Source organism: Eutrigla gurnardus (assembly GCF_963514095.1).
Source record: "Eutrigla gurnardus genome assembly, chromosome: 7".
NCBI classification, from domain to species: domain Eukaryota; kingdom Metazoa; phylum Chordata; class Actinopteri; order Perciformes; family Triglidae; genus Eutrigla; species Eutrigla gurnardus.
In genome coordinates, this window is record NC_139921.1 from 12,473,017 (window position 1) to 12,485,137 (window position 12,121).

The window sequence follows — 12,121 nt, forward strand, 5'->3', positions numbered from 1 at the left end:
TGCTGTAGTTACATAAAGTGGTGGATTGATTTGGAATGTTACTGAGGTTTTTCTAATGTTGAGGAGGAGGGGAAAATGAAAATTAGAAATGATTAGCATGAATCTGAAAAGCAGGTCATGTACAATAAATATATTCTTGAAGAAACACAAAAATATTATTGGCATGTATGTCAATAAAATAGTCACGGCAGCAACATCCTTGCTTTTACATTGACCAAACACTGAAACACCAGTTGCAGCTTCACGTTTGTTCCAGCAAGGGTCAGCAGAGCATTACAATTACATTTCCTGTGCAGACTCCAAAAGTAACCGTAATAGCAAAATACATTAAATCTCAAGAACATAGTAAGTAAAAATAATTAAATATTATGCATCGATAAAACATTGTCAGTCTAGAAGATTTGAGAAATATGAATTCACTACAGTAGATTGCATTATCATTTAACAGAATATATGAAATATAAACAAACTGTTTCTGTTCAAACAATCATTGTGCAAAACAATAAACATGAAGAAGTACCATAAACAATCACCATACATCATACTGCTATTTTTATCAGGTGACAGGGTAGAACTTGCAGAAAAAAAATTAAGGAGGGGGGGGCATTCAATTTTTTCAGGGGGGCAAACTCTTTCAACCTACATTTTATTTGCTTCAGGCTGAACAATGGCTCTGAGAACACTCCTACAGTGGGGAGAAATAATTTTCCTCTTACTAAAAAGGGGCAGTTCATCCCAAAATCTAAAAAACAAACAAACAAAATAGTGTAGTGCTGTGTCCATTTATTCAACTCAAGCATTTATTCAAGAAGACCAGCAACAAGGGTTGTGGCATGCAGATAGCACCACACAGCTTCACTTCTACTGGATACAGAAGCACTGATGTCAACCTGGGGCCCGTTCCAGAAAGTAGGTTTTCCTGAAACTCTGAGTTTGTTAACCCTGAGAAGAGGGATACTCTGAGTTTTCCATTCCAGAAAGAGAGGTAACTCAACCTTTAGGTCAGTTACCATAGTAACTGACTCTGTGAACCTAACCTGCTCGCTGGCAGGTTTGCTTCAACATACCCTGAGTTCCTCCCTACATGTCTCCGCCTTTTTCCGGAATCTGAACCAACTCTGAAAAAAATGTGCCTTCCTTTCCTCGTCAACCTAATCGATACGGAAATAAAAGTGATTCTAACAGCTTTATGTCGGGAGAGGATTTTGATTACTTAGAAGGAAATTACAGTTTTTCCTACCAATCACATATCTAAACAATATTCTTCGACATCTCATATTGCGGACATAATGCAGATTCTTTGCAGAGCTCTTAAGATTTTTTTTGCGAACGGGAGTTTTCTGAAAAAGGACATTTCTTTATTGAAATAGCCGCTTATATTTACTGTTTAATATGTGAAATATGATTAAAATCATATGCCTTAGTCTACGTATTTGTGCAATATTTTCATGCTTATTTTCAGCCGAAGCCAGTTTGTTTTTGTGCCTGGGGGATTACACTTACATAAAAATTATTATTTGTTCATTGCGCTACTTTGGATCCACAGGAGTCGTATCCCTGTCACCTGCACCGTGACAGCTTTGCTAACCGTTACACCACCATGGTTGAAAATAAAGACTTATCACCTTTAGACCAATCGACTGTTTCATTCAGTTATACACATTGAGTCGGGCCGTAAATGTCCGCCACGACAACTGTCTCTACTTTGCTGCAGTTACGTTGCTCCGCTTTCTAAGGATGAGCTCGTTTTCTACATAAACACTCAGTAATATCTAATAACGCTCTCCCGGTTGCCATGGTGAATCGTAGTATCGGAGCTCCATTGATGATGGCTTTGTAGAGTCAGCAGGCATGCGCGTAACTCACGATTGTCATACTCAGAACTGCTGTTCTGGAACCGAAAACTCAGAGTTGCCCATCTTAGAGTACTGTCCTCAGCTATCAGATGAATGGGGAACACATGTGAACAGACTTCTCAAAATATTGTGTCAGGCTTTTTTCTTTGGACATTGCTAAATTTAAAGTGAGGCACATAACTCAAGTGGCAACTACCATGGACACAGCTCACAATCAGGTCCAATACAAACTTTACTAGCAGTATCGAAATGCCATATATGTCATATCTCCCCAGCTAAGTGTTTCCCTCTTATTTTGTCAGTTTCTGTCTTGTGCTTCTGTGTTTTATTTTGTCACTCACCCTGTTGTCTCTGTTCTAGGTCCGTCACTTCCTGCCCCTGTGTCCTTACCTCCTGTGTGATTACCTGTCCCCGCCCTGATGTGTTTCACCTGTGTCTCGTTGTCCCTCCTCCCCTGTGTGCTTAAATAGTTTGTTCCCCTCACCTTCGGTGCCAGTTCGTTTAGCCTCGTCTATCGTTCCAGCGTTATTCCTTGTGTCCTAGTGTTTCTCTCCGGTTACTGGATTTTTGCCCGATCTCTTCGACCCTGTCTCTGCCTGACCCTCTCTGGATTTGTCTGCCTGTCTTGGACTGCTATTCTGTGTACCGAACCCGTTTTTTGGATTAAAGTCTTTTGTCTTCTCTAAGCCTGTGTCCTGCATTTTGGGTCCACCCTCTGCTCGGCCGTGACAATATAGAACTATAAGGAGCTTCCAAGGTGTATGTGACATGTAGAAATGATTAGTGAAATGTGCCTTGAGATTTTGAAAACAATTATGTAATATATACAGATATGTAAATTCGGGCCCACCTTGCAACTCGTTTTTTTTCCTGAAGTCATCAAGGCACTGAAGGCTGCCTGCGTTCCCTAGAGCCAACTTGTTGTTGAGATACCAGAACAGGAGGGTCATGAGGATGATGAAGAGTCCGATGGCTGTCAGAAACCCCAGTACCTCTGGAGAGACTGAGACACAGAAATGAAGTTAAAGTTGCTGCTATTAAATATCAGCACACTCTAGTCAAGAGACATTGGTATGATTTCGATAAACAAATTAGATCATGGCAAAGTGTGTTTCCCAAAAGTTTGGATTATTCTTTCAATTTGCAGGAGCAAAGTTAGCAAAGTAAGCTAAAATGACAGCAGGCAGCAAGAAAAATGCATATATTGTGGTAACCAAGGCAGCTTATTTTGGCAATAAATCAAACCATATTTCATGCCAATACTGTGAGACATATGTACAGAGTAAAGGCCAGTAGAACCACTCTTAATCTTAGTAGAGTTAAAGCTGCAGTCAGCAAGTCTGGCAGATTGAGTTGAGTCAGTCAAATTTAGAATGTTTACAACACTCACGCCCCTCCCCCTCTACCACCAAGCTCCTCCGCTCCCTCCCTCCGTGTCTTCTCTCATCGGTAAACGGCATGGAGTACACGCTACACAGTGGTAGGCTGGCTAACTTACTCATAGATAGCAACTGCTAACATCATTTAGCGTATGCCTAGCTTGAGGCGTGTGCCCGTGATACTGTAACATCCGTGAGGGGGGAGGTGGGATCTGTGGCGTGTGCACGAACTGTGAACTGCGCCTAGTGGACAGCATGATACAGGTGCGGTGGATTTTTGCAAAACAAACAACAAGCTCTAGGTGCACGTAGACGCGCAATTTTTTTTTTATAAAACCGGACGATTTATGTTGTGCTACGGAGCATAGTGTCGGTTTCAGTGAATATGATCAAACAAATGTTGCCGACTGCAACTTTAAATATACAAATGAATGGGGTTGATTCATGTTCCATGGCAGGATGATGCACTTTTACCAAGGGCGTAACTTTGAGTTGAACATTGGGGGGGTTGAGATTTCCGCCTGTGAAGCAGGTGTATATATATATATATCTTTGGAGACTTTGGAGACTATGGTGGGGGGATTGTGATCCTGTAGGGGGGTCCGGGGGCATGCCCCCCCGGGAGAAAATTTTAAATAATTTCATTTTAATGCATCAATTTGGTGAATTCTGAGAAACAAAATATGACATATCAATTACTGACCAATTTCTTACAAACTGCTGGTACTGATACAAATGTTGACATACTAAATGGGGTTGATGAGTTTAAGCATTCAAGAAAAGATGAAAACATAAAATGACTAAAACACAATTTGTTTATTATTATTATTATTATTATTATTATTATTATTATTATTATTATTATAAAAATAATAATAATAATAATATAAGTGGGTGACTATTCCTCAGCCTTCCTTGGTGTTTTGGTTTTGACTAAAGCCCCGTTCACATACGTCGCCACTCGCCCATCTCTGAGCGACAGCTGTCAATGAATGTGAATGTGTTCTAGTGGAATGTGGTCAGGACAGGCGATGCGATGTGGTCGATCGGAGATCAAATTATTTTAACTTTCTGCGATGTGAGTGAAGCGAGTACCAATCAGAATGTAGAATAGAGATGATCGACAGTTGACGTCAACAGAGAGTTCCACAGAGAGTTGTCGCTTGAAGTCGCCGGCGGCGGCAGTGAATTTTTTTTTGCCAGCGAGTAGAATTCAGCGAGAAAGCGAGTGGCGAGTAGTGGCGTATGTGAACGGGGCTATACGCGCACGCACTGTCAAACTCGCCGGTTGGGGGGGGGGTAACTTTTGTTCAGTAACATGATTTGACTCGTGAGTGGTGGCACTGGAGCCCTAGCAGTAGCTACCTCTTGTTGGGAAGATACTTTTATTCTTTTGCTTTTTTTCGCGTGCTTTCTTCATACCACCGCTGATGCGGGGAGAGACCGGAGAGACAGTAGAGAAGCGCAGGTCCGGCAAGGTGGGCGAAACCAAATCTCAGAGCGGGAGGGGGCACAGAAAAACGTCACTATTTTTTACTGGTAAATTGAGAAAATCTACCACACTGTTGTGATTATAATGCTTAACATTCAATATCAATAATTATGATATCAAATTGGGTGGGTTGTGGTGGCTGGTTTGGATTATTGGGTGGAACCCACCCATCCCCCCCATAAATTACGCCTATGACTTTTACAGTATCCATCCATCCATCGTCTACCTGTTAATGATCGCGGGGGAGCTGGAGCCAATCACAGCTGACATTGTTTAGCTCAGGAGGTAGAGTGTTTGGCTGGCAACCGCAAGATTGCCGGTTCAATCCCCGGCTCCTCCTAGCTGAGTGCCTGGTGTCCCTGAGCAAGACACCTCACCCTAATTGCTCCTGACGAGCTGGCTGTCGCCCTGCGTGGTTGACTCCGCCGTTGGTGTGTGAATGTGTATGAATGGGTGAATGTCAGTCATAACTGTAAAGCGCTTTGGAGAAAAGCGCTATATAAATGAGGCCATTTACATTGGGCGAAGGAAGGGTACACCCTGGACAGGTCGGCAGTCCATCGTAGGGCTGACATGTAGAGACCGACATCCATTCACACGCACATTCACACCTACGGCAAATTCGAGTCATCAATTAACCTATCCCCATTCTGCATGTCTTTGGACTGTTGGGGGAAGCCAGAGAACCCGGAGAAAACCCACACTGACACGGGGAGAAAATGCTAATTCCCTACAGAAGGAACCCGAACCTGGGACCCACTCGCTCTGAGGCGACAGTGCTCGCCATGACACCACCGTATACTTTTAGTATAATCAATGTTTTTATCGAAATGAAACACCTTAAAAATAAAACATGTCACCCACTTTACACAAACATCAGTTCAATACAAATGAGAGAAACAGGCAGGTACATTTAAAGAGACCAAGAAAGCTGTAAATAAGTGGAGGACAAAGAAAGAGAGGTTGATTCACTAAAGAGACACAACTGGTTTGTTACCATGGCAGCAGGTTCAGGGACAGCCTCACTCAAGACCCCTGACACAGACAAGTCAGATCTTGTCAAACACAACCCCCGACTGGCACATATCAATAGATATGGTTTGATTTGGAAACAAATTGAATCAGAGATGCATACAGGATTCGTAAAAGCAGAATGAACCCTGTTAATAAAGACAATCTGAGGGAGTTTTCGACAAATGAAGTCCAACTGTATGACCTTCCACCTCATATTTGACCTTCCAACACCTTCATTGAGGTACTGTCATCATCAGGTGTGGTCCTAGGGGAGACTTCCGCTTTTAGTGATCAGGGGTCCGTTTCACAAAGCAGGTTTAGTGAAAACCTTGAGTTAGTTAACCCTGAGATGAGGGAAACTCTGGTTTTTCGGTTTCACAAAGCCAGTTCAGCATAAATCTGAGTCAGTTACCCGGGTAACATACTCCGTGAACCTAACCTGCTCGCTAGCAGGTTTGCTTCAACAAACCCTGAGTTTCTCCCTACATGTCTCCGCCTTTTTCCGGAATCTGAACCAACTCTGAAAAAAATGTGCCGTCCTTTCATCGTCAACCTAATCGATATGGAAATAAAAGTGATTCTAGCAGCTTTGCGTCAGGAGAGAATTTTGATTACCTTTCCTTCCAATCACATTAGATATTATCTAAACAATATTCTCCGACATTTTCAACATTTCATATCGCGGACATAATCCGCAACCAGATTCTTTGCGGAGGTAGTGTTTTTGCGAACGGTAGATTTATGAAATGTTTAAGTACATTTCTGTGTTGAAATATCTGCTTATATTTACTGTTTAATATGTGAAATATGATTAAAATCATATGCCTTAGTCAACGTATTTGCGCTATATTCTTACGCTTAATTTTCAACTGACGCCACTTTCTTTCTGTGCCTGGGGGGATTACACCCAATGAAAATGATAATTCATTCAGATACTTTGTGATCTACGGGAGTTGAACCCCTATCGCCTGCACCGCGGGCGGCATTGCTAACCATTACACCACAGTGTCGCTGTACAAGGCCAAAAATAAAGACTTATTACCTTTAGATCAATCGACTGTTTCATTCAGTTATACACATTAGATCGGGCAGTAATTGTCTGCCACGCCAACTATCGCTACTTTGCTGCAGTTACGTTGCTCCGCTTTATAGAGTCGGCAGGCACGCGCGTAACTCAGAGTTTACATACTCAGAGTTGAATGAACTAATTCAAAACCGCTGTTCTGAAACTGAAAACTCAGAGTTGCCCATCTCAGAGTTGGTCAACTCAGAGTTCAGGGTTAGGTTCAGAGTTTGTTGAACCTGCTTTGTGAAACGGGCCACAGAACATGTTTTTGTTGTGCCTCTCTGGTACTGCATCAACCCATGTGACATTAAAGCTTAATAGGTTCGTCATCAACTGCTGCCAACTATTTAATGTAATCCTTTCAGGCATTAAACCACACCAATGAAGTGGAACACAAATTTTTACTTGACACTCGACAAAGCAATCAACCTTTAATTCTGGAGATTGTTTGCTACATTGACATTTTACAGCCACAAAACAAGATGCTGCCAATTGTTCATTAAAGTCCCCCTCCACTCAAAAATGTGTTTTTCTTATTTTTCTGTCCTCTAAAATGTCTGACACTGACTATAGTGACTTGTATCTGAGCAGATTTTGTCACTAGAGAGGTGTTTTCACATTCCTCTCCTGAAGGAGGAGATTTCTGTGCACCTCTGTGAAATTTGAAATTCAAACGAATCCTGGCAAAGTGGGATTATGTATGTTTCTAGTACACCCAACCAATCACTGTCGTTCCCCGAGGTGCGCGCGTGTGCGCCCGCTGTGGCCAGGGAGGCTCCGTCCCCCACCGGCCATTCCGCGTTTCGCACCTTCTAGTACGGGCCTCCCGATCGGACGCATCCATCCTCGTGCCGGTTCATAGTACCCCGGCTGAATCTCGCCGATGTTTCCGCGAGCCATCTTGTTGTTGTTTGTCCACCGGTCACACAGAAGCGCGAGCATGAGTGCAAGCAGCTGTGGTGGTCGAGGCGCGCAGCCTGTGGTATTTACATATCATGAATATTCAGTGTCTCAGAATTCCTCCATGAGGAGAGAGCAGTGGATGTCCTTAGAGCCCAATTTCAGAGGTTTTTTTTTACTTTTTATTTGGGGAAACAATGTTAAACAAAATATTAGGCATTGCAGATTGTTTTTATATACTTAAAAACATGCCTGGAGGGGGTCTTTAACAATACCACTGTTACATATTAACAACCAGACTTTCTTTCACACTTAAACTAAAAAATATTGCTAAATAACCTGGTCTGCTCTTATTTCCATTAATTTTTGAGTTTCTACAAATAATAAATGGAAGGAAAAAAGATATGTAAAATGTCCCTGGGCTGTAGTGGGCCTGGATTATTGCTGGTAGCCCACAATGTTTGGTCAAATGGTGAGGTGACAACAAGAGGTGTTATCCCATGGGAAGGCCTGTCTGCTCACATTGTACCAGCTTCGCCGTGACTGAATTATTCACAGCACAGATGGGGTGGATCCTGCTCTGTATAATTATCCCACTGTCTTGAACAGGGAAAATAATATGCAATCACAGAAATCTACAGGCATGTAAGAGCTGATATACCAACGACACATAATGTAACAGAAAAATGTAATAAAAACTCATAATGTAACAACTGGTCGATAATGTAACAAAATTGCTGAGCGCATAACGTAACAACTTTTTGCGCATAATGTAATAACTTATTTCATTTTGCGTCAGTTATTACATTATAAAGCGAGCAAAATATTTTTCCTGCTAATGTAATAATTTTATTACATCATGGAGTGAATCAATAATTTATGGATTAACATGGTAATTGTTTCATCATAGAGTCTAGTCGGCACTAAAAGCATTCTTTCAATAGTTTTTACTTAAATTTAAGGGTCAAAATGTTCATACCCCCCACTTCTCTTGGATTCAAGGTGTGTGTGTGTGTGTGTGTGTGTGTGTGCGCTCCTGCACATGCACAAGTGAACTGATAATAACAACAAAACCTTTTTGTGAAATACTATAACAAAATATCAGCCCACAGACACATTAGAGGCCCTGTGGCTGCTACAGAGGCCCAGTAGTCCCACCCATTTTCCAGACCCCCCCCTCATCCAATCACCTTTAATGATGAGCAATCATTATGAGAGAGAAGCAAAACACACACGAAAAACAAAGTGGAAATGGAGAAAAAATGAAAAGGCTGTGCAGAAAAACTGAGAGAAAAGAAAAAAAAATGCTCTCGCTACTGATGCCACTGAGAGCAGAAACATATTAAACATGTTTGTTGCGGGGGGGGGGGGGGGGCTGCACGGTGGTGTAGTGGGTAGCACTCTCGCCTCACAGCAAGAGGGTCCTGGGTTCGATCCCCGGGTTGGCCCCGGGTTCCTTCTGTGTGGAGTTTGCATGTTCTCCCCGTGTAAGCGTGGGTTCTCTCCAGGTTCTCCGGCTTCCTCCCACAGTCCAAAGACATGCAGGATGGGGATAGGTTAATTGGTGACTCTAAATTGCCCGTAGGTGTGAATGTGAGTGTGAATGGTTGTTTGTCTCTATATGTTAGCCCTGTGATAGACTGGCGGCCTGTCCAGGGTGTACCCTGCCTTCGCCCAATGATAGCTGGGATCGGCTCCAGCCCACCCGTGACCCTGAATACAGGATAAGCGGTAGAAAATGGATGGATGGATGTTGCGGCGGGGGCCGGCGGGGGCCGGCGGCGGCGTGGCCTCCGGCTCCGAGGCCGCGGCGGCAGGGGCCGGCGGCGGCGTGGCCTCCGGCTCCGAGGCTGCCACTGCGGCGGGTCCCTCTAGGCAGGTGTCGCAGGCGGACAGTGAAAGTGAGGCTCCCGCTGCAATGGTGGTACAGGAGGAGGAGGAGATTGGTGGTGGTGATAGCAGGTGTGTGTGCTAGATAACATGTTGTGGATAAACACTCATTCACTAAATGTTCAGAACCGTTCTCTATGAACTTTACTTGACATAATAGATCTCTGCATAGTGTGTGGTGTGTTGGAAAATAAGTGTTGGAAAATAATATACTATCCTGATTATTTAATAGTTGCTTTTATTAACCACTATTTTATATTTTCATCAAAGCATGCCACACATTTGCAGATCTACAAGCTTAAAACTCACATGTTGCAACAATGTGGTGTGGTTTGACCACTGCCTGAACACCTTGCTATCAGCCTGCCAATGCCATGATCAGTTCCACCACATATGAGTGAGTTAAATAAACAACACTCTTGAATCTTAAATCCTTTCTCCAGTATCCTTCTTAAGAGCAAATGAGCAACATACTGTGTAGTCATCATTTATTTTATTCAAGGCTCCAGGATATAAAGGGATATTATTCAGTATAGTATAGTGTTATTAAGGGCTTGTGTGATTATATGTACAGTACCTCAACAGGCCGAGTTGGCACAGTATCTGCGCGCAGATTGTGGTCGGCCAGTCTGGACCAAAAAGTCCAGGGCTGAATTTTTGTCCCAGTCCAGGCCTGACAGTGGAAAATAATCAATTACACTGTACTGTGTTCATCATTTGAAAGAAACTGAAATGTTAGTCCTCACTGTAAAAATTAGTTTCCAAATTTGAACAAAATCGCTCTTTAAAAAGAAATGTTTAGATGACATGCTTCAGATAACAATTTTGTCTAGTAGAATTAAACAAAATGAAGGGAAAATCTTAATGCAGAAAGTGTACACACTCCATAGTGCATAGAAAGAATATACTGTATGTATATTATTTTTTCCAGAACATGTGAATGATCTTGTAGTGTCCGAACTGTATGTCTGAGCACAATCCAGGCCCTTGTCCAACGTGGGTTTTGACCAAATAAATAATTTATCAGTAGAGCGAGACCACTTGACTTGCCACAGGATTTATAGATCTCCATATTGCTAATACAACAGTCCCCTTCATTATCAAGATGCAAAGCTTTAGCCAATTTAGCCGATCCTGTTAGGATCTCTACAGGTAGGTATAGTATGTTGTCCTCATGGTTAGATGCAGGATCAGCTTCAGTGTTGTCTTCTTCGAGCTCAGACACAGGATCAGCTTCAGTGACGTCTTCTTTCGGGCTCGGACACAGGATCAGCTTCAATGCCACTCCTAGAGCTACAGCCAGGTTCAACTTCAATGCTAAAGCAAGGACTGGGGTTATTTCTAAGAAGCACCCTTTCATTTTCAGCCTCCTGTATGGCCTGAATGTATGGATCTACTTGTCCATCGAGACTCACATAGTGGTCCCCATGCCCCTCATGTTTTCACAAACATTATCTGAGGGGGAGATGATGGAGGTGGCATCAACACCTAGGGTTGATACAACCAAAAACTGTACATTAAAAATAAGTGAAGCTCTCTGAAGGGTAATGTGGTCCCCAAATGTTTCAGGTTGAGCCATCCTATGGATGTTGTCATTCCATGTCCCCTCTACATACTGCGAAAGTGGTGTCCCATCCACTGCAGTCGGACAATTTCTTAGATCATTGACTATTTGCTCCCTCAGTGTTGCAGCAGACCTAAATATTCCGATGGTAGCCAGCTGATCAGCCATTGCAGCAAACTGGCAACTGCCATCTGGGTCAGGATAAAAGCAAATGTGTAAACCTGATGTTTCAAATTCCTGTAGTCTGTCTTGATGGGTGTAAGCTTGGGAATGTCTTGCCAGCGACTTCCGACATTTTTCTTGAAACCTTGGTTTAAGACTGGTTATGTCTGAAACTGAGAACCACTGTTCCATTGGAGTACTGCTATGTGGCATTTCAAATTTCACTTTGTATTTGGACAACCTGATGTTACGTTTTACAACTACACCTGGCAATACAACATGGCGTTTGGAAACAGAAAGTCTGTGATTGCTCAACTTCACTCTAACCAACACATTGTCATGTGTCATGTGTCAATGTGTTTTGCCCGAGTCATATGTTCATTGCATCACTCATCAGTCTTTGGGAGGGTAGATCATCTTCAGTTTCTTTAAAGTGTGTGGAGGTATTGCTGATTGGGTTAGCAATTCTGTTACTTTGTCTACCATAATAAACTTGGAAAGGAGACAGCCAGTGTAGAACTTCCTTAGGATCCTCATTCATTATCCTGGCGTATACAGGTAAATGTTCAACCCAGTTAACTCCCCCTCGCTGGAAGTTAAGCAGATCATACATGATCTTTTTTCGGAGCATACGATGAGTCCTCTCCACCTTTCCTTGACTCTGGGGATGATATGCAGAGCTTTGAATATCTTTGATCTTCAGGCTCTTGAATAGCTTTTGAACATCACCTCTGAATTCTTTCCCTCTGTCGTGTTGTACAATTTTTGGTGGGCCATGCTCACAGTAGATTTGTCCTA

The 12,121-nt window shown here is 42.7% G+C and overlaps 1 protein-coding gene across 2 annotated transcripts in view; it reads right to left on the reverse strand.

The window, feature by feature from the left end:
• syt14a (synaptotagmin XIVa) overlaps positions 1-12,121 on the reverse strand; it is a 184,253-nt gene that overhangs the window by 49,701 nt on the left and 122,431 nt on the right. For both annotated transcript variants that reach the window (XM_084014044.1, XM_084014043.1), the window contains exon 3: positions 2,707-2,859. In XM_084014044.1, the coding sequence (XP_083870170.1) occupies positions 2,707-2,859 (153 nt within the window). The remainder of the gene's footprint in view (positions 1-2,706; positions 2,860-12,121) is intronic.